Raw genomic sequence first — 22,530 nt, 5'->3', positions numbered from 1 at the left:
CTGGGAGCTGCAAGGGAAGAGCAGGTGTCGGGTGTGTTCGTGCTAACCTCAGCTGGGCTGAAGGGAGGCGGTTTTGGGGTGTTGTCTGGCTGTGTCCCTCTGCACGAGCTGCCAGTGTGCTGCGGTCCCCGCGGCAGCATCAGCAGGCGCAAGTGCAAAGTGCTGCTTGGACTGCAGAGCTTTCCAGGGAATTCAGGCACCACGTGGAAAATAGCCTTTTGGGGCACTTACAGGAAAAAAAAAATAGCTCTTCTGTTCTTCACCAGGTACATATCCAGTAAACAAAAGATTGCTCTGATTTGACACTGGTGTCAGGCGGCTTTTACTAAGTGCATTGAGCCTGAGTGCAAGAGGAAGGACTAAGGACCAAATTTATTACAGTTTTACATCTGTTTTTACATGAGCCCCGTAGCTCATGTTTGGCTTTTTTAACCCATTTGTTCATATTGGTGCTGTTTGGTGTTCAAGTGGCAATTTGGTCTTGGACATAGTGCAACTCTTATTCTGTAGGTAGATAATTAAATTGGAAAAAATCTACTGAAATTAATTTAAAAAAATGCTGGCAGTTAGTTACTGTTGTGTTTTGTTTGACACTTTTTGTTTCCTATAGTTTGTCATTGTATCTTGTCTAATACTTTGCAGTTCTTAACAGCAAACCTGACCTGTCTACAGGTGCCACTTACCCTCTCTGCTTCTCTGGAAGTCAGATGAAATAAAATGTACAGAAGTGGTAATTTTTACAGGGTTTTGAATTACAAGAGCATGCATAGGACTGGATTTTTTATTCCTCAATCAGTTCTTCTGCCTCTGTTAAGCCCAGATTTGGGTGATTACTATTGTTTAAGTTTATGGATAGCTACCTTCTTATTTTCAATGCTTTCAAGAAGAATACAATTCTGACACTTCTGTTTGTGTCAACATTTTCTAGTATGTTTGATAACTTTGTAGAGGCCTAATCGGGGTATAGGGTCTATTAACAATAAATAATTTTTATCTTCTGGGGTTTGAAGTTTGCAAAGAGGAGTTTCTTGGCTAGGACAAAGGCTGCCACAGTTTAAATTGATGTAAGCTTTTCAGGTATCTTATCCAAATGTTAAAAAGCTTGTTTTATGGGAAATGAAATTGATTTTTCACTGTGTAGTTCTGTGACTTTTTTTAATAGGTTCATTTCTGTAGTGATCGCTGTTGCCTTATTATACAAAATACACTGTGTAAGGGTTTTGTAGGATTTTCTTTTTGAAGAATTAACTAATCTTGTTTGGGTTTTGAAGCTCAGGATTATGAATTGTAGAGCTGGCTGAAGGAGAATTAGTTTCTTTTTTGTTCCCTGATAATGAAGCTGCTTTGAGCAAACTAAGTAGCAGTTCAGCTGTTTCTTCCCAAACGGAGTGTTTGTGCTAGTGAACACTAAACGGGTGGCAAGACGGCCAGGCAGGAATGTTTTCTCTAATGAGGTGCTAGCTTGTTTGCTTTGGGTCTTACAGCAAAATAAACCGTAACTGTTTTATTAAATGCTGGCCAGAAAGGAACAAGTAAATATTTGTTTTCCTACCACAATTATATAGAGCTTTCTAGAAAATGCTTTTACAAAATATTTAATATTTGCAAGTTAATCTTTTATAAACACTATGTAATAAAGTGAAACTACTGTAATGAGTTTTGCAGCACTGTGCACGCTTCTAAGGTATGTACATGAGCCATTTCACTTGTTTCCAAATGATCTTAGTGTTTATGCTCGGTGTATTATAGACAGATATGAAGACAAAGAAATTGCTGCTTTTGGTAGGGACATGTCTGCTGTGTTTTTCTTTCTGAGCTGGCAAATTGTGGTGCTACATGGTATAGCGATCCTCGATGACATGCTTGAGATTTCACCTGTCATATTTTGTTAGATGGCTTCTCTGTACAGGGCCATGGTGCTTCTGTTCTGCTTTAACATCTGTGAAAGGTCTGAAATAATGATGAGTACTGCTTGAAAGACTTCAGAAAAAAAACCAGAAAAGGCCTGGAGGATGGAAAGAGACAGTCATTAAAGTGATGCAGGCCAGTTGGACATGGGAAAGAAATTCCTGGAAAAAAAGCCATTGTGAAAACTAGAAATGTTCTTCATCTGACCCATGTCTTGGCATAGAGAAATGTTCTTTACGGTGTTGTGGAATACGGAACTCCTGGACAATGATTTCTGCTTCAGCAGGGAGCGTTGAGCACGTTTCCCACTTTCCTTTCCATATCTGGAAGAAAGGTTAGCTGTTCTTGCTTGTTGTGTGTTGTCTTGGTTCCTTTTTCTTGTAGTAGCGCTCTAAATATGAAAACAGCATTCTGCTACAAAAGAGAACTCAGCCAGCGTATTATCTGGATGATACCTGTGTGCAGTGGATTGTACCAAAAGTTGGTGGTAAAATGTTGATGTTTTGGTGAATGGCAAACCCAAGGGTTTTGTCACAAAGCAAGAAAAAATGGTTGTGGCTTTTTTTTTTCCTGGTAGCCACTGTGAAAGGCTGAATGTCAAAAGGCCTTTGTAAGGTAAAAGGCGAGATTTCTCTCTTTCACAAACATTTAGACAGACGGACATGACAACAGTAAAAATAGAAGATGTCTCTGGTGTGGTGTTCTTTATTTGTCTTTTTTTCAAAGGTTGGTGACCATGATTTAGAAAGCACTAAGCCTTGCAATACAACCTTCCCTCTTGGGTGAGAATAGGACTTAATCGCCATTTGAGAGAAAGCATAATCTTCAAGTAGCCTTGAAACCTTTCTTCAGTGAAGTAAACAGAAGAAATTAATCACTTTAAACAAGTTTATTTTATGGTTGAACACAGACTAAATGATATTCCTGCTGTTAGATCAGGGGTTTAGTAACATGGAGTCGTTTATGAGGTTGTGTTTACTGTTGTTTTCTTTTTTAAAACATACACCCCTCTCACAGTGCGTGGAAGGATACTGAAATATAATTGTAGACCTGTCAAAACAGCTCACGGTGGACTGGTGGCACCCTTTGAAGACGGCACTGTGCTGATGGATGAATTTGTCAGGAAAACAATTGTTTCTCTTGGCTTGTGGAGTTTCTTTAACAATATGGGAAACTACTTAGTCCTGAATCCAGTAGGACCATACAAATGAGCTGAGGAAAATGGTTTCAATACAGCTGTACAGATGTAATGACAGCAATTAGTATGTATATAACAGGAGATGGGATGGGGGGCAGGGGAGGTGGAGGGAGGAAGGGGTAAATAGACTTAACATTTTTAAAGCTTTAATAACCGTTCTAGAAACTACATTCTTCCTAAAAGTACGTTAATGAGTTCCTGGTGAAGCGGGCAATGAACTTTTGCAATGTATGTGCTCTGTTGAAATACTTCAGATGCGGTGAACATGTTGGGTACAGCACTGGCGAATAGCTTAAGGACGCTGGGCTCCTGTTGATCACGGGCGGCAGCGAGTACAGCAAGGCGCATACAAAGGTGCTTCAATGCATTTTCTTCTTGTTTCAGGTTTGCTTCCTGATTTCATAATTGACAAAGCTGAGACAGCGAAACCTGACTGTTGAAGGGTGAGAGGTGCAAGGTGTGAACCTGCTGGAGCAGGTAGGCACACAACAGAAAAGAACATCTTCAAAAGTGGTAGACCTGCCTGTCTTGGGATTTGGAATATACCTTCTTATATCCCTTCTGTCCTGGGCATACTGCAAGCTAAACTGTATCAGTGGAATCCTTTTTTCATTGTTAATGTTGCTGTGCAAAAAGTACTGTGTGGTGCGTTACTTAAACTGGTTTTGAAGAAAAACCTCAGCCTGACATCATGGAATGTTTTGGCTTGTCTTTCCAAATAGCTGGTACATATAAGGGTGTAAAATACAACAATTTTGTGAAATAATCTTGGATATCCTGGAAGGAGAAGTACCTACTTTGTAATGCTATGTTGAGCGCTTTTTGGATTTACACCCTGGTGGCTTTTGGGAGAAAAGGAGTCCTTCCCTCTGTATACCATAATTGGCCAGATTATTAAATGTTAAAATGATCTAAATTGTTAAATCCCCCTATTCCCACCTGCCAACATTTGCTCTTTTGCTGAAGTGTTTCAGTGATTTCAGCCAGGGTCCATAAAAGTTCTCCTTAACTATTCCGAGTAATTAAATCCTGAAGCTTTGGTACCTAGTGGAAGTGTACAGCAGTAAGAGACTCTTGACAGTGACTTTTTTTTCATTGCTGTGGAGCAGAGTTGAGCTGTTCTTTTGAATTCTGCCATGAGACTTAAAACAGGTAAAACATTAACTTTCCTGACACTGTTTCATGATGAAAGTTTGTCTTCCAGGCAAAGTCCATAGAGGTGACTTAGTAGGAGCAGTTGCTCTTCCATTGTTCTTCACCTCCGAGTGGTATGATGGGTTGCTGTGAGGATTTAGAAATGGAGAAGGCAAACTTTGCTACTTGAAATAGCCTCTAAAAACACTTATTTTGAGTGAGAGGCTTCCAGGCTGTTGGTTCTTCATCTCAGAACTCTACTTACTTGTCAGCAGGGCTTGTATGAATGGGGTCACAGGATTGGTCTGCATTAAAAATATTAATGTAAAACAGAACATTTGTAACCTCTGTCATGACGCGGATGAAGTTTAGGATGTAAATGCACAATTCATTGTATTGGCAGGATGGGAACTTTCTACATGGGCTTTGTGGCTAAGGTAGTAGTTAGTCAAACTGCACATCAGCAGAAATATCTTCAGACACCTATGCTAATTTTTGCTCTAGTTCTTTAAGAAGTAGATCTCTGCTGAAAACCACCCGCAGCAGTTTCTGTTAAGCATCAAAGGGCGTTGACTTTGGCCTTTGTCTTCACTTGGTAGATGACTCGAGTTGCCTGCAATTCACAGTGTGGGTCCTATTTGGATAAGATCCTTAGAAACCAGGCTTTTATTTCTTTTTCTTTGTAGATATTAAAGATTGGCAACAGTTTTGTAAAGACAAAAATCTGGTAGTTCTTGGCTAGAGCTCGTTCTCTACTGTGTCAGCCTTCTTTATAAGAGTCTTTCCTTTCTGAGTGGCACTGTTTGTAGCATGGCAAAAAAAAAAAAGTAACCTTAAAGCTGCTCCAGAACTTCCAGAATGAAGTAGCTTGCATAAATATTACTAAAACTATATGCAGAACTGATCAGCTTGTGTTGCCTGCTTTCCCTCACAAGAAACAGGTTTGAAGAGTTCCAGGTGTACGCCTTTGGGGTCAGGGTGGGAGATCTTTGATGCCAGGAAGGGAGTGTAAGTAATATGGCAATGTTCTCCTGTGAGAAATCAAATTCCCTGGAGTTACTGATTGCTGTCAAAGACTTTCACAGCTCAAGCAAACCTTCTGCCTTTAGTTTCCATAAACTATGGAAGAAGGATTCAAAACAATTTATTCCAGTTAGAGATGTTTGCCAGTTTAGCTTGCTGTTGAGTGAAGCATTGGCCGTTGCTCGTTTTCAGATAAGACTGAACTTTACACCTTTGAGCTGGTGGTACTCGCAGCCTGTGGGAATCTGCAGATTCTCATGTTTTCTGCTGAAACGTCCATGTTTCTTATAATAAGAATCTAAAAAAAATTTATAGTGCTTAGTAATTTGCTTTGGCAATGTACTTTCAGCAGACTAAACAGGTAGCTGTTAGATTGCTTTCAGTGACCAGCTTCAGTGATTTTTCAGATCTGACTTGCAGTAAAAACTAATTTTAAATCTGTGTGATATGAGTGAATTTAGCAGACTGATTTGGAATACAAATTGTTTCTTCAGACTTGGTGTGTGTTGAATTATGAGGTACGTTATACAGTGTAGTTTTATGGTAGATAAACGAGATGTGAAGTGTCTTATTTTCCAGTGGGGTAGTACCTCAGCAGAACTTTTAAACTCAGCACACTCAGGATCAGTGCTGGTATTTTTGGATGTGAGACTATACTACTTGGGAAGATCTGCTGGACAGCTGATAACTGGGTCTTCAGAAAAGACAAACCTAAAAAGAACAATGTTGAAAATTCCTGGCAATGTTTCCAGGAGCGCAGCTCCACCAGATGTCTGCAGTCACGCTCGTCTCTGCTGGGGGATGAGACCTGGATCAGGCAGCAGGGATCAACCGTGTCCCTTTCAAGGTAGAGGTGGGGCCAGTACCACAGGAAGGCAGTTCTGAAGCTGGAAGCAGGAAGGAAGCGTGACCTTTCCTCAGGTCTCCGTAGCACTGTGTAAATGCTTCTACTGCAGTGCCCACTCGGGACCAGACCCGTTTTACCTTCCAGTGTTTCAGAAAGCAGCATCCCCCTGTGAGCTCTGTGAGGCTGTATGCGTGCGTGTGCTTGGCGGGCACAGCGTCACGTTCAGTGGAAAAATCAAAATGATGAGGTAAGTGAGCAGCCACCACTGCTTTCACAGTTTGCCTTTGCTTCATTTACAGGCATCTCTTTCTTTAAAATCAGAGTAATCCTTAGGATGTTTTGTAACAGATTCTGTCAGAACAGGGTTTTTTTTTTTTATTTACCAGCTGAATACGTTTTATGCGAGTCAGTCATTAATTCTTAGAACAACTAAATATGTATCGCAATAAGTTTACAACTGCAGTGTTAACACAGGGGAGCTGAAATGACTCCAGTATTTAGTTTGTTTAACCTTTTGAATGCTGATAGAGCATAGCAACTCAGTTTCTATTCTAGTAGGAGTTACCTCATGTGTTGGGATGAAGCAACTTTAAAAATATTGACAAAGATAAAAAAACCTTCAAAGACAAGAGAGCTTTTGGCACACATCACACATACCAAACTAATGTTTGGCTAGTAAGTGCTGTGGATCAAAGTAAAATACAAAGACTCTTAAACAGCTCAAAGCAAGTGATACTTTTAAAATCTATTTTGGGACCTTCTGAGGACTTGCTGACTTACTCTGCTCGGTCAGTCAGCTCTAACCATGTGCTTTTTCTTGGAAAATTATTCATTTCAGAAGAGCTGCAACAGAGAAGAGCTGTGGTGAAAGCTGGTTTAATTATTTTGGTCTATTCAAATATTTCAAGCAGTGTGGAGTTCAGCATAAATAATGAGAACTTACAGATTATAATATGCTGAAGTGTAGTTTGTTCTTGAACTACAGGATTGTCAGTTAGTAGAGAGCTGTCCTGAAATTACACAGTTTATGGGATGTGTTTGTAATCTCCTTACAGAGTGTGGCTTTTTCTTGGGGTATTTGTACCATAGCCCCTCAGGATTCAGATGGGAGCAGCTCCCTCATTCTGAGCGCCAATTTAGATCATCTTACTGTATCTTCTAGTAGTTCCTGGTACCATTGGTTTCTTCTCTTCCATGTTTTAGTTTACTGTGCTGAATGTTTGATTGTGTTGGCCAACAGACTAGGAAATGTTGCTGTTTGAACAGGTGTATTTTGTAAATTAAAAGGAAATATTTATAAGTAGTCCTTTCACACATTCTTTCTCTGAAAAATGATCATGCAAGAGAATGAACTTTGCTTCTTCAGAGGTAGTACTTTTTGATTTTCATCCCTGGTGCGATGATTTTTTTCCCTATTAAACCAGGAAAGTTTAAAATCTTTTTTTTCCTCCCTACTTACTTTCTAGTGTGAAATGTATTAAAATATTGAATTGATATAGCATCTTTAGTATAGCGAAAGGGAAGAATAGGAACATGTAAAGTGATTTTTAGCGTAAAAGCCAGCTTCCCGTTTCTGGAAGTACCAGCTCTCGTGATGAAGAACAGCCCACTTTCCCAGCAGTTGCTCCTGTGATGGGCGTTGTGCTGTTCCTGAAAGTGCTCTGGCAGTAGTTGGAGTGTTTGGTAACCATATATGTAATTTGGCCTTGGAGAGCAGCTGAAAGTGAAGACGTTGCAAGTCAGGCCACTGGAATTTGCTTAAAATGGATACAGCAGCAGCAGTACTCAGTCGGTGGTGTCAATGTATCTAAAGGGCTCTCTTTTTAATCAGCAGGTAAAAAAAAGGATAAAGTTGTACTAATACAGTTTCTCTAAATAAATCGCTTCTGATGTTGTGAGTGAAATTTATGTATTGTTTAAGGAGAGCAGGCTTGCTTCTCAGCTTCGTCAGCTACCTCTGGAATTGAAACGTTCAGATCTTGGTACCAACTGCTAGTGTGGAGTACTGGACAGTCCAAACACTGAGCTCAAACTAGCCCTTAGTTCCTTTGCCAGCCCACTACTGAAACCTCCCGTTTCTAGGAGGGGAAAGAAAGGAGGCTGGGAATTTAATCTGAGGAGCAAGCGAGTGGAGTCGCCTTCCTCCTCACCAAGTCAGAGACCGAAGCATTTTCCATTTAAACTGAAGAACTATACTGGAACCAACAGAGATTCAAAAGCTGGAGCACATTTTGCAGCATGATCAAATTTTAATTGTAAGGAATTTTATTTATGGCTGGACACAGTGGTTAAGTAGGTCAACTGTTACTACAGTTGAGAAGCAGTGTAACGGCTGGACAGAAAAGGCGCTGGAGCTCTCCCGACCTGTCTCTGGTATGCTGGGTTTGCTTCCACAGCCCCTCGTGGGAGGGAGGTCACAGGAGGAGGTTGTTGGTAGCATGAAGGGGAAAGTTAGCGAAGGTCCCTGTCGCAAGCCACAAAACTCTGTGTTATGCATTTGACTTTTTTGGATACTAACGGGAAAATCTGGACAGCTGAAAGAAATACAGCATCTTGAATTTTATCAAAATTTGCACCAGCCTTCAAATGTAAACAGTGTGACACTCACCCCTCTGAAGTTAATATTCGTGAATGTTTTTCTTTCCCTAGAGGTAAGAGATTATGAAAAAGTTTTAGAAAGTCTTGCTCATTGATACAAAGTTCATGCTTGCGAGAGAACAGATCAGTTAATGGTGTAACTGAAACAGTTATGTGGTCAGGCTGTATTCCCCGAAATGTCTTTTAAGGGAGACTCTACCTGGATACATTCCTGAAAATAGCCCAAGTAACGCATAATTACAGCTATTTCCAGTCATTTGGTGCTACAGCGTAACCTCTTCTGTCTTTAGCGCTTGAATGACTCTGTATTTGGAAGGACGTCTGAATTATTTTGGCTGCAACAGAACTCCTCGCTGGATGATACATGCTTGTAACTGATCATAACAACTGCATAAACTGCACAAGCAGGACAGGACACATACGTCCAGGACTTAACCTGAGCATTCATAGTGAGGCAGATCTGTGCAAATAGGGTTAAATTCACACATCTTGGATTATCATTTTTGTTCTTGATTCCTTCTGAAAATTCAGAGGAGACTTTGGGGGGGTGGGCTTTTTGGTTTTTTGACGGTAAGCCTCTTTATTTCTTCATTGTTCTTTAAGCCAGTGACAGCTGGCTGTATTGATAGTGGTGTGACTGAAATGAAATGGTTTGTCTCTTTAAAGGTATTCTTGCTTATGCTAGCAGCATGGCCTCTGCCTGTTCCTGGGGTTTGCGTTAACTTGCTGCTTTCAACTGTAGCACTCAAATTTGTAATTACTCTGGGTTGAAAGCCTTTTGTTCTTTTTGCAGATTTCCTCCTTAGACTGAAATAAACCTTCTATTCTGAGCCCAACACTATTAATCTGTTATTAGGCAGCCACTTCAAATATTCATATTTCCAGTCTTATCAAGCTTCATGACGCTCTGTAGTTTGTCAGGCTGCCAGACGTTGCCTGTTCTCTCAGATCTGCCCCATGACTTCATTTTTTCAAATACTTTTGTTTCCCTGTTTCCTTCAGGTACAACTGACAGGTGCTTGCAAAGATGTCTAAAACTAACAAATCAAAATCTGGATCCCGTTCTTCCCGTTCGAGGTCTGGATCAAGGTCACGCTCACGCTCCTTCTCCAAATCTCGTTCCCGTTCTCGTTCTGTCTCACGGTCAAGAAAACGCAGACTTAGGTAAGTGCTTGCAGCTCTGAAGCCAAAGGGTGTAACTGTGTTTCTCCCCTCTGTCCTGTTCAGGTGGTTTGTCACTTAGTTCGTTTCCAGGGAAAGACTTTGGTGAGATTCTTGGACAGATAGTGTCCTGCGTCTTAGACAGTTTCCTGTCAACCTGAGCTGTTTTTAAGTGTTTCCATTGAGCTAGGAGAATAAATTGTGACTTTCTCAGCATTGTCAGGACACTTCTTTTGAGCCCTTAATCTGGTCTCTGTAACGTGTTTTTTTTTGTGAACAATAATTTTACTTTTCTGTGCACCCTAATGTGAGTGCTAACAGATACTCTGATGTACAGTTACATCAGAAGGTGTTTGTGTTAGTATAGCTTGCTTTGTTACAGATACCATCCACGGGGAAGTTGTTACAGCTTTTTTAGACTGGGCCCTTAGAGAGAAGACCTCTGTACTTTGTTTTTCCTCAAAGTTATTAATAGAATTCTGTGTCAAAATGCAGGTGGTTTTTCCCCCGCGTTCTTCTACGGTTCTTGATTTCTGCTGTGTGTAACGGGATAGCCGATTGTGCTTTTCCTGATGCTAAGTACACACAGTCTCTGAGATCCAGTTTCCTTGTATTAAAGGTACTCATGGTTAATGATGGTGTTCGAAATTGCTAAAGCAGGGCAAAGTGCAAAAAAATCATAGTTTGTTGTCCTAACCTGAGATTATATTATACAACTGGAAATACTTTTGATCAGACGTTTGCTTTACTGCTGTCAGAGAGTTTAAGAGCATGTTCCATAGCCAGAGTGGGGAAGAAGAGTTGGCAAGGTCCATAGCAAAATGTGCTCCTTTGGTTAAACATCTTTGGCTTTTTTTAAGCTATTAATATAATTAATCCAAGACTTGAGGGGCCCTTGCAGACATTGCATGCTTTTCCTCTCTTTCTAAAAATGAATTCAAACAAGTTTTAATGTCAGTTGAAGATCTGCTATGAAAGGTAGGGGCAGTTGTTTCCCTGCCACTCCCGCCCCTCAACATACAGGAGTCGGGTAACAGAAATGATAGTTCTGGATGGATAAAGAAGGTAAAGTTAATTTCACTGCAGCTGAGTTTGAGAAATCATTAATGTGCATAGCAGTTCTTCTTACTTCCCTGAATTGCTTCTGATCAGGCCGGTTAAAGGCTCATCTCTTCCCTGGATATCAGGATATGTTTTTTCCTTTTCTTTTGGCTGAGCATTTTGTATCTGGCAAAGACATTCCAGTTGGACTGGTAGAATAATGTTCAGCTGCTTTTTCACTGATCTTAAATTAAGAACACATATTCTGAAAATCATTAGGCTGTAAACACATGCAACTGGTAACAATTAAAGAGATTTTTAAAATGCAGGGGCTCCAATAAATGTACAGTTGGAGAGAGGAGGAGATGACCAAACTAAATTAGAGGCGGAGACTTGAGTCAGAGTTCTTTGCAGAAGGAAGCTGGAATGCTGGAAGATACGTGGTCATTTGGGAATATCTGCCTGGCTATGAAGGAACTTTGACAGCTGAAAACAAAGGCACCCTGTGCAAACATGATCATTTCTTCTGTGCTGCTGCTGAATCTACTTGTGCTTTGTAAATAACTCTATTTTAAAAAAAAAAGAATCAAAATGGAGCGGGTTAGTACAAACAAGCTATATTGTGTGGCATTAGGATATTCTCTGAGGTAGGTCTCATGGTATCATGGCATAAAAATCCATTTTTGTGTACTTCAGTATACACCACAAAAATGGTTGTGTCGCCATGTTGGAGTCTGCCTAATATGTCTTGCTTTATGATTTTTTTTTTTTTTCATTTTTATCTGCTGTAAAATGATGGGTGCTTTGGAACTGGAGCAGTGTGTATTAGCTGGCTAGCTACAGGAGTTGGTAGACCTATTACTTGTGCTGCTTCTTTTGCATAACATTTACTCTATTTTTCTGAAAAGATTTCTTGTAAATAGTCTCTGCAACTTTTGGAGTGAAATTTTCCTGCTGCAAGCTGCCCTAAAGTGATAGAATTTTGGAAGCAGTGTGCCAACAGGTCGCTTGCTGGTGATTGATCACAAATTCAGCAGTTGTCTGAGAATGGGAGCGTATGTGTTCTTAGTGCTTTAGACAAGGGCTTCTGACAACTGGTTCTGGCCATCTGCCTCTGCTTCTCCTGCTCGTCGTGGTGGTTCGAATGAGGAAGTGTCTCAACTAAGCTGCGTAGATTTTTTGGTTGTTTGAAGTAAAGGATGAAGCATGTGTTAAAATTGTCGTTAAACTGTTTGCCAGCAATGACTACAGTATGAATAGAGTTTCCTGCTCAACTGCAATGTATTTGATAGGAGGAAAAAATAAGAAAAGAACTGAAGTTCATCTCTCCATGGGTGTGTGCTAATCTTGGAGGAAACCTAACAGCAGCGTTTTATTCCCTTATATTATGCGGGTTTGAGGTTTGAGCAGAGAGGGGGCAGCAGTGACTTGCGTATTGCCAGTCTGTAAAAGGAGTACGTGGCTGTTGGAGTATGACCAGTCGGTGTTTTAGAGCTGACTGGCTCTTGCTGAATACAAGAGCGGACTGTGGGAATGGTTTCAATTAATATTAGTTACTAAAATTCCATTTGGAGTTATCTCTTTTCTATTTAAATTTGCTAGTTTGTGTGCTTTCTCTGTTTTACTAATGCAGCGTTGCTAAAATCTCAGACTTCCGTTGGAAGCTTGTGTTTTTCCATCAGCTTTGAAATACTTACTGTAAAGCTGGCATTTAATCCTGAGCTACAGTGGGACTTTCAAACAGTGACACAATTGCAGCTCCAAAAATTTGATGGAAGAGACTGTTGGAACAATTAGCCGCTCAGTGTTTTGCCACTTAAATTTTATTCTGACAGGCGTCGTTCTTGGGTTGGGTTCGGTCGTGTTCTCTGGGCGCGGCGGCGAGCAGAGGGCCCCGAGCAGTGCCATCTCGCGGTGTCGGGCTGGAGGGCCGGCGCAGCCCTCTGCTGTCCTGCCTGCTGGAGGGAGCTCCGGTGCTGAGTCGTGGCCAGGGGGGCACCTCTTGAAACGTAAACTGCAGAGCAGTGTGCTGCTCTTCTTTGCCAGCTGAGTTAATAAATTGCTACACCTCAACCCGAGAAGTGGGGTTTCATCTTACCAGAATTTTAAAAGCACATGAGATAACTGGGAGACACTAGAGGAAGACTTTTAATCTGTTCCGATAAAGGTAGCGTGACCTGCATAAAGAAATACTTCTTTGTGAAGGAGAGCTAAGGTGAGGTATAACCTTGGCCTTGAGCTGTAAAGGGCTGGGAGTTTGAGATATGCCGCTTTTCCTGAAGCTGTGTAGCAGCCATGTTCATCCTAGAAAAATGAAGAGCAATATGTATTCAATCGCCTCTGCAGTGATCCTGCAGTCAAATATTTGTTTAGCAGTGTCACAGACACAAGTTATTTCCACTGCAGTTTATTGAGGGCAAAGCGTAATGCCTCAATTGGATGAGGTAAAGCAAAGAAATCACTTCTAAAAGCTTAGAAATTAATTTTTCCAATTCTTTTTTTGTTAGGCTTCAAAGTTGACAGAAGAATAAACTTTAAAATATTTGTGCAATTTTTTTCTTTTATCAGTTCTAGGTCTCGTTCAAGATCCTATTCTCCATCTCATAACAGAGAAAGGAACCATCCGAGAGTCTATCAGAACCGGGATTTCAGAGGTCATAACAGAGGATACAGGAGACCGTATTATTTTCGTGGCCGAAATCGAGGGTTTTATCCGTGGGGCCAGTATAACCGAGGAGGGTATGGGAATTACAGGTCAAACTGGCAAAATTATCGCCAAGCGTATAGCCCTCGTAGAGGGAGGTCACGTTCTCGTTCACCCAAGAGAAGGTCGCCTTCACCAAGGTCTAGAAGTCATTCTAGAAATTCTGATAAGTCATCTTCTGATCGGTCAAGGAGGTCTTCCTCTTCCCGGTCTTCCTCAAATCATAGCCGAGTCGAGTCTTCCAAGCGTAAATCTGGAAAGGAGAAAAAGTCATCTTCCAAGGATACCCGGGCATCTCAGGCTGCAGGAGATAATCAAGGTGATGAGTCTAAGGAGCAGCCGTTTTCAGGAGCAGTGGCTCAAGACGTCAAGGCATCTGAGGGATCAAAACCATGGCAAGATACGACCACCTATGGTACCAGTTCAGCATCAAGAGCTTCTGACCTTAGCCCAAGGGAACGCAGTCCTGCGTTAAAAAGCCCTCTCCAGTCGGTGGTGGTGAGGCGGCGTTCTCCTCGGCCGAGTCCCTTGCAAAAGTCGAGCCCTCCGCTGTCCAGCCCATCACCGATGAGCTCTGCTGTACAAAGCAGCAGCACCTCCTTTCAGGCAGGCTCTCATCAGAGTCCGTTTGACCATGGCTCGGCAGGTTTGAGCCCTACGAGGAAGAGCCCTGTGTGCAAAAGCCCAACACCAGTCAGTTCGATTTACAGTGCATCTCAGAAGGAGGAAACCACAGCTCCTGGAGGAGGAGCCTTCTCAAAAAGGCAAGTGACGTGTTTAGTTGTGCTCTGTTGTTTTGACAAGCCAGCCTGCGTAGGTCGGTGCTCTCCATGAGCGCTGTACCTCAGCGTGTGCCGGCTCGGCTGGAGAGGGGCCCCAGCGCCTGCAGGGTGCCGTGCTAGCAGGCTGCCGGCTGTTTGGGCCTGGTCCTACCGAAACGACAGAACAAAAGGCAGACCTGGCCCTGTGTGGTGGGAGGCTGGACTTAATTTTCTGACATGAGTAGGTAAAGTTTGCGTGAGTTCCCTGCAAAAATCTTCATAGCTCATGAACGCTTGAAGATGTGCCTGAGGAGATTTCCTAGCGCCCTAATAGTGCACACTGGAAGCTTGCGTTTCTAGGTTATTTACTTTTCAGTGAAAGACTTTTTTTAGTGTTGCCTTCTTGAATTGCATTCGATATTATAAATTAGCAAAATTTAATGAAATCTTACTGCATGTCCCGCTGCAAGCAGCCTAAGGGAAGTGTAGCTGCAGTGCTTGTGCCTGTGCATGTGGGTAGTACGAGAAACTAAAGCACCAGGATGGTCACTGAAATAAGACATCCTTCGTGCAGAAGGCGTCAGCTGACCGTGTTTGTGCTTGCTTGGGCAGTCCCCTGAAGGTGACGCTTTGTTTTAAAAGATACAGTAGCATTCACAAGTGCTTTTAAATCTCTTCTTTCTTGTTTTAAAAGTTGTTTTGAACGGATTCTGTATCAAGGATGTCTGAAATTTAAAAAGGGAAAAAAAAAGCAAGCTGTAACTCTCATTTGGGTTTTTCAAAGCCCTGAACTAAAGTCCTTGGGCTCTACCGCTGTTTCCTCAAAGCTCGGGTTTTGCTTAATGAATGCTTTAAAACGTAGTTGTGATGCTTTAAACTAGGTTACGATAAGTTGTTGTTCTCACTAGAAGTGTCTTGTCTTCTCCCAGCAAAATAAATATTCTCCTCTGTTAACCTTTTGCTTTTATTTGTATTTACAGTCGGTCATGAAATATTTAGCTTACCTATGAAACTTGCATCCAAAATTTGAAGTAGCTTTTGAGGCTTTTATTTCCAGTGTGTTGTTTAAAGCAGAACAGCCCAGTTTGAAAGTTTTGATGTGTTATTCTCCTGAACCAGGTTTGTAAGTAAATAAACCGACTGGGTAAGATGTTACTATTTTCCTTAAAATGAATCTGTGGGTAAATTGTTTTTTATTTGTTCTGAAACCTCATTTCATCAGTTCTGCATATCCATTTTCTGCTACATTTGCTGAATCTATTGAGAACTCAAAGTCTAAATCCAGGCTGAGTAATCTGCTTTACCTTTTAACTGGTTTAGGGCCTAGAGTCAGCTTGCTGTACGCGCATAGCTTGGTGTTCTCTAAAATTTGTCTGCTTTCAATTGAAGTATTAACCGCTTCGATTTTTAGTAAGAGAACTACTGTAATGTCTGTTCTGTGCACAGGTATCTGGAAGAGCAGAAGAGTGAGAATGGGAAAGACAAAGAACAGAAAGTAACAAATGTTGAAAAAGAAAAAGCTAAAGAAAAAGGGAATTTCTCTGAGTTGGGATCAACAGATGGAAAGGCAAAATCTGATTCCTATGCATCCAAAGCTGACTCTGAGAAGGGATACCGTGGCAGCCAGTCGCCCAAGCGCTACAAGTTCCGGGATGACTTTGACAAGCTAAAGGTCCCGGAGTTCCACAAGGAAAGTCATTATGGCAAAGAGGAAACAGATGAGCAGGAAAAGAAGGACAAGGCAAAGGGCCGAAAAGATTCAGAATTTGAGGATGAGCCCAAATTTATGTCTAAAGTCGTAGCGACTTCAAGTAAAAGTCAAGAAGAGGATAGACAAGGAAAATGGGAAGGCGTGGTGTTCTTGCCACCTGGAAAAGAGAAGCAGAGGAAGCCTGATGAAGTGGAGGAGGAAAGCTATTCTGAAAGATCAAAGAAAGAAGAGAGGCCAGCATCCAAGAGAGCTGAACCGGGTCACAGGGGGTTTGTTCCTGAAAAGAATTTTAGAGTGACCACTTACAAATCCAGCCAGGAAAAAAGTTCTTCCCCCCCAACAAGGAAGGCTTCTGAGGTAAAGGAGAAACCAGGCACCAAAGGAGAGGGGCTCACTCCTGGCAAATCCTCCTTTTCCATTACTCGTGAGGCCCAGGTCAATATTCGAATGGATTCCTTTGATGAAGATCTTGCACGGTAAGTATTTGCTGTTTTTTGAGAAGTCCAAGCAGTGTTTTTTGCTGCTTTCTTTTCCTGAGATCCTCATATGGTTGCCAGGTGTGAGGAAGGCTAAATAATATTACATCACAATTTGCATTTTTTGAGATAGAGATGCATTTTTTTTCTGGCTTTATAATACTTGTGCGACCCATTTTTTCTGGTGGGAGGTTAGAGGGGTTTCCTTTCACAGCTTGCAGATGGTGAAAGTACAACGTGATGGTTAAACAACTTTTCCTAATCTTTTCTGTGACTAGATGTTCGATTATTTCAGAATGTAAATGCTTCTGCATCAGGTTCCACGCTACAGCGGGCTCTGGAAGGGTTAGGTACTCGGAGGCTTCTTGCTGCTAGAAGCTTAGTGGTGTGCTAAAGTTACAGTGCCGCTTCAATGACACATGATTCTCTGGAGTGTGTTTAACTATGCTTATTCTCAATATAGCATTACTGAAACTCCAGGAAGCTCTGAGAGCCACTTAAGCATTGCTTGGAGAAATCTAGAGACAGTAAAAAGTTATTCCAGAAAATACATTTGTACAGTAGTAGCCAGTAAGTGTTAATACACTCTGTGGGATGTTAGACGTTAATCTGGAATGTAGGAACAGTAGCAAAAGACGACAGCCAGCTGGTGGTGTAAGAGTGGGCTTGTGTTTCACAGGATGGCGGGGTTTCACACCTGCACGGCCCTCAGAATGGAGAATAACAAGTGACCTGAATTACAGTAACCTAGATCAGTGTGCTTTAGAGGTGTTTAAAGAAGTGTCCTGCTCATGCTGTTGAATGTTCTTAGGTGCCTTCATAATACTACATAACCAAATGCAGTCAGCTTCCAACTTCTGAAATGTTAATCATCTTAAACTGCTTCCCTTTACCCTATTCTCCTATTTCATGTCGTGTGTTCTTTTTCTAGTCCAAGTGGCATATTGGCTCAGGAACGCAAGCTGTGTCGTGATCTTGTGCACAGTAACAGAAAAGAGCAAGAATTCCGTTCAATTTTTCATCATATTCAGTCTGCTCAGTCGCAGCGAAGTCCTTCTGAATTGTTTGCTCAACATATAGTGACTATAGTCCATCATGTAAGAGGTAGGTCCGAAGTCCCTGTATCCTCAGGTGGAGGTTCACTCCTCCCTTGCCCAAAGAAGTGGGTTTCATGCACTGTGGTTAATGCTCAGAGTTGTTCTCCTGCAGATACGCCATACACTAGAATAGCAGCCCCATCATGAGTCGTCTTTGTTTACACAAACAACGTTTCTTCTGGGAAGGCAGAGGAGGCATTCTTGATTTTACCTGAGCAATGCTCAGAGAGACTGTGACTTAGAATTTGTGTGTTCTAGTGAATTTGTGACTCACTTGAATAAATTGTTAATTTCAAGATTGAAACTGAACTTTTCCAGCAGTGTTAGTTAGAGCTCATCACCAGGGTACTTCATGTGTCCTCTATCTGAATTTGTCCAAGCTGTAGGACTGATGTGCTTTGTCTTTTTACAAAAGTATTGTATTAATATTTTGGCTTTGTTTACTCAAACCCCCAACAGAGCATCACTTTGGGTCTTCAGGAATGACACTGAATGAACGCTTTACCAAATATCTAAAGAAAGGAATGGAACAAGATGCAGCTAAAAACAAAAAGAGCCCTGAAATTCACAGGTTGGTGCCTCAGACACTATGTGACATTTCAGGGGTATCTCAGATTTCCTTCTTTTAAACTCTGGAATAACTCCAGAATAATTCAAGTATAAAAATGGTTTCAGCAAAAAAATGGAAAACTATGGGGAGCTGTAAGTAGCTTTGGAAGTATTGGTCTGCTTTAAATGACATTTGATCTAAAAACTTCAGATTCTTCTTACGAGCAAGATTACATCTGTGTACTTTCTTTACTTTTAGGAGGATAGATATATCTCCCAGTACTTTTAGAAAGCATGGATTGTCTCAGGAGGAAACGAAAAGTTCCAGAGATCCTGGCTTCAAGGTGAACTGTTACTCTGATTAGTTTAATTCAACAAAATGAGTGCATTGGGCATGAACTTAACAGTGATGTTTTTGTTTAAATTACTCTCTACTTAAGTTTGTGTTTTTCTTTTAAGGATGGGCATAATTCTAAAAATGAACTACAAAGGGTTAATTTTTATTAAAAATGTATCAACAACCTTTGTGAAGTGGTTAGACTATGGTAAATGACCCCAAAGTCAATTGAGGTGAGCTTGAGAAAAAAGAGAGGATTTTTGGAACAAGTGCCCATGATGAGAGAAGAGACTTTTTGTGATATTTTTCTGCTTGTAAGTATTATTAAATCAATTGTATACATGCGATATTTCCAACCATGTTTTCAAAAAGACGTGCATGTCAAAGAGAGGAAAGTAAAACTAAATACTTATCTAAACCAAGTACACTATTAAGCAGATTATAAATTTTGTTCTAACAACTTACTGTACCATTTCTGTTGATTGCTGTTACTTTAACATTCAGCACTTGTTTTAGTAGATCCAGACCATTTGGAATTTAGTGTATTAGCTTTTTCTGAGTAGATGAATGTTGAGCCATTGCACTCACTGTAAACAATCATAAAAATGGCTTAACGTAAAATGTTTAGGAGTTTAACCTTTGTTTATTCACCTTCATACATATTTACATTGAACGTTGAAGAGATTTTAAACAGTCCTGCTGAAACCTTACTTGTTTCATATTTGTTTTCGATTTTTTCCAAACACACTTGTGGCTTGACATGGACGATGGTGAGATGGATTTGATGGGCCTGAACTCTGAGCATCAGCTTGGCAGAGTGTGTTATAAACGTGGTTTCCAAACAGCTCGCCAGCCTTCCGTGAAACAGACGTGCCCTCACAAACCCAAATAGGTGTTTGCTGTACCACATAAGGGAGCTGCTGCTGATTTTGTCACTTATCTGTCATCCATCGTGTTGGGAGCAGTTTTATTCTCAGAGTAGAAATTAAAGCTCTTTGCCTGGGGAAAGTAGAAGAGCAAAATACCAAAACAAAACGCCTGCTCTCACTTCTGCGTTATTTGACATATTTATTTAAACAAAAAAGTGTTTAGAAACTCATGTAAGTAAAAAATTTAATAGCTAGACAATTACTAATCCTTTTGTTTTTAATGCAAGACGATTAATATGATGTATGTTGCATATCAAGTCATACAGTTCCCAAGATTGGTATTGTGTAAATAAAGTAGCAGTTGCTGAGCCCAGCTGTGGAGGCTGTATGTTGTTGCTAGTGACACCGTGTACAGGCTTCCCATAGACATAGTGCTGCTCAGTGAAGTGTTTGTCAGAACCACAGCCACTGTCAATTTGCTGCTCCTGTATGTGCAGTCAGCTGAATCTCATCCAGGTACCACTGGTCTTAAAATATATGCTGGTAACAGAACTTCTCATTTTCCAAAGAAACTATCTTAATCCATTACTTAAGTGGTAATTTAAATAGAACTCAAAGCAAGCATTACCAGATTTATTTTTTTTTTAATTAACAACGAAAATTAAAAAAAAAAAGCTAGTTTGTGAGTGTTTTTCGTACAGCTGGTTGTTTTTTGTTTAGTTAAACACCAGCGGTAGCTTGCATTAGTAGGCTCGCTAGGATTCTGTGGAGAAACACATACTTCCATCTGTGGTGACTTCTTGGCATCTTTCACCTGGTGCCTTCCAGTCGAGGGGGAAGCGGTCTGTAGGTGACGTCTGCCGCAGAGTAAATCTGCCTGACGGACATATTGAAGGCTGCCTGTCAGTGGGATGCTGGCATTCTCCCAGATGCACTTGGGTGCTGCATTTCGGGGGCCTCCATCTCTTACCGCTTTGGTCAGTAATCGCTGTCATAGGTATCTCCGAGTAGCAAACAGCTCTTGCTTCTCCTTAAGAACTGTTTCCAGACCTGGTGATGAAAATTCCTTCCACCTCGCTAGATGATGTCTGTCAGCAGGATAGTGAGCATGCTGCTGTTCAGTGACAAACGTCACGTCCACAGGCTGTTAGGCATTTTTGACATGCTGTAGTTCTGATACATAATCAGTTGGATTGGATTTCTGAGTTGTTCTCATCTCTCACTGGCTGTGGTATACTGGCTGTGGTATACAAGAAGTGTCAGCTTCTGTGTTTCTCCCTCCCCTGTTAGCAGGCTATTCTAATACTGTTTAAAAGAGGAGAATAAAAGCTAAAAAGCAGCTATCTTAAAAAGCACTAGAGAAATTGAAGTCTGACAAATAGAAACTTATTTTAATAGTGCATTATTTTACATCTTAAGATGGATTATTGATTAGTATTCAAATAAACTCCTGTTCTCCAAAAGTCTGTGCAGTCAATAGCAAAGTAATGGTGCTGAACTAGTGCACTGTAAACCTTTGTGTTAAGCTCTCCCCTCTTCCCTGCATTTGTAGGCTGAAGGGAAATACAAGGACGACCCTGTTGACCTGCGCCTTGATATTGAACGTCGTAAAAAACATAAGGAAAGAGACCTTAAACGCGATAAATCCAGAGAATCGGTGGACTCAAGAGATTCAAGTCACTCAAGGGAAAGATCAACTGAGAAAACGGAGAAAAGTCACAAAGGCTCAAAGAAAAAGTATGTAGGAAACCTCATAGCCATTTCCTTCTGCCTTTCATATTGCTGCTATTAAGGTTGGAGACGACATCATGTACGTATGGTTGTGCACCTTTTGACATAACTACTCCAGTGGCACGATTTACTCCTCTGCCTGTCTTCTTGGTATCATTATATCTATCTGAAGCGCTAAATAACTGTTAAAGGTAAATGAGAAGGCTTCATGTGTCAGAATGGGTGAGTCACTTTTCCTTGTTCCTGTTGTGTTCTAGAGAACAGCCAGGTTTAATTGACTTTGCTTTAATGTTAATTTAATCCTTTTCTGTTATCTTAATTTTCCAATTGTCTAAAACTGTGTGGATGCGTGCTTATTTCATGGTAGGTTGGAAAGAAGCAACAAGTTCTTTCTGGAGAAGGCCTCAGACCTCTGTTAGATCTGCGTGTTGTAGCTGATCCTGAGCTCTTACTATGGCTCTTCCTTTTCGTCGTAGGAAAAGGAGAGCATTGCATTGATAGGAAGTGATAAAGAAATAGTTCTGTAGCAAACAAGTCAAAACCTAGTTATTAACCCTGTTGATGTTCCCCTCATCTCCGTTCCCTGCCACTGAAACAGGAAACACCGAAGGGTACGTGAGAGATCCAGATCCAGTTCATCGTCTTCGCGGTCCTCACATTCAGTCAAAGCAGAGGAGTATCCCGAGGAGACCGAGGAGAGGGAGGAAAGCACCACAGGATTTGACAAGTCGCGACTTGGGACTAAAGAATTCACTGGTCCAAACGAGAGAGGAAGAGCTAGAGGGACCTTTGTAAGTGTTCTCCACCCCACCCCGTCCCAAAGCCGTCAAAAAGTGGCCGTCGTGTGTTGCTCTTTCACAGTTAAAGCACAGCGTAAAGGAGAAATCCCAAAGGTGGTGTTTGGTTGTGGATGATGAGCCGGAACGTGATCGCTCCAGGTCTGGAGCACAAACCAGACTGCGGAGAAAAGAGTCTGGGCATTGGAACTCGAGATGGATGGAGCAGAATCAAGCCTGGAAGCTTTTGCGCATTAGTAATTACTGATGGGCAACGTGGTGGGCGTCAGTCACTTTGGGTTAGGCTACTGAAGTGACTCCTCGGGTCGTCACCATGCTTATTGTTTGCAGTTCGTATGCCTTAGCTACAGAGATGTCTTACGTGCATATTGTATTTGTCAGATGCGTTATCTTGGGTGCTCTGGAAATGCTCTACGTGATTTTAAACAGCTTTATAGATGATGCAGATGAGAGAGAAAACCCTAAAATGTACTGAGCTCTTATTTTTGTGATAGGTTAGAGGTGTCCTTGGGTGGCTGGAGAAGTGATGTTGTATCTCTTGGACACCCTGGCAGCTCTCTGGGGATGGGAGGGCACTGCCACAACACC

General features: G+C 41.4%; 1 protein-coding gene across 6 annotated transcripts in view; it reads left to right on the top strand.

Moving 5' to 3' along the window:
- Positions 1–22,530, top strand: part of THRAP3 (thyroid hormone receptor associated protein 3) — a 32,787-nt gene that overhangs the window by 7,430 nt on the left and 2,827 nt on the right. For 4 of the 6 annotated variants that reach the window (XM_075438174.1, XM_075438176.1, XM_075438171.1 and 1 more), the window contains 9 exons: positions 3,491–3,583; positions 9,711–9,872; positions 13,479–14,378; positions 15,822–16,562; positions 17,494–17,666; positions 18,119–18,230; positions 18,468–18,552; positions 20,967–21,151; positions 21,744–21,936. In XM_075438174.1, coding sequence (XP_075294289.1) covers positions 9,736–9,872; positions 13,479–14,378; positions 15,822–16,562; positions 17,494–17,666; positions 18,119–18,230; positions 18,468–18,552; positions 20,967–21,151; positions 21,744–21,936 — 2,526 coding nt within the window. In that variant the 5' untranslated portion in view covers positions 3,491–3,583; positions 9,711–9,735. Of the gene's footprint in view, positions 1–1,892; positions 2,243–2,925; positions 3,171–3,490; positions 3,584–8,896; positions 9,279–9,710; positions 9,873–13,478; positions 14,379–15,821; positions 16,563–17,493; positions 17,667–18,118; positions 18,231–18,467; positions 18,553–20,966; positions 21,152–21,743; positions 21,937–22,530 lie in introns of those variants that run through there. The other 2 variants (XM_075438173.1, XM_075438175.1) reach the window with 2 other exon arrangements.

The sequence above is a fragment of the Opisthocomus hoazin genome, chromosome 17 (assembly GCF_030867145.1).
Source record: "Opisthocomus hoazin isolate bOpiHoa1 chromosome 17, bOpiHoa1.hap1, whole genome shotgun sequence".
Lineage (NCBI taxonomy): Eukaryota > Metazoa > Chordata > Aves > Opisthocomiformes > Opisthocomidae > Opisthocomus > Opisthocomus hoazin.
The sequence above is the reverse complement of the archived record's forward strand: the minus strand, read 5'-3'. Positions and strand labels throughout refer to the sequence as shown.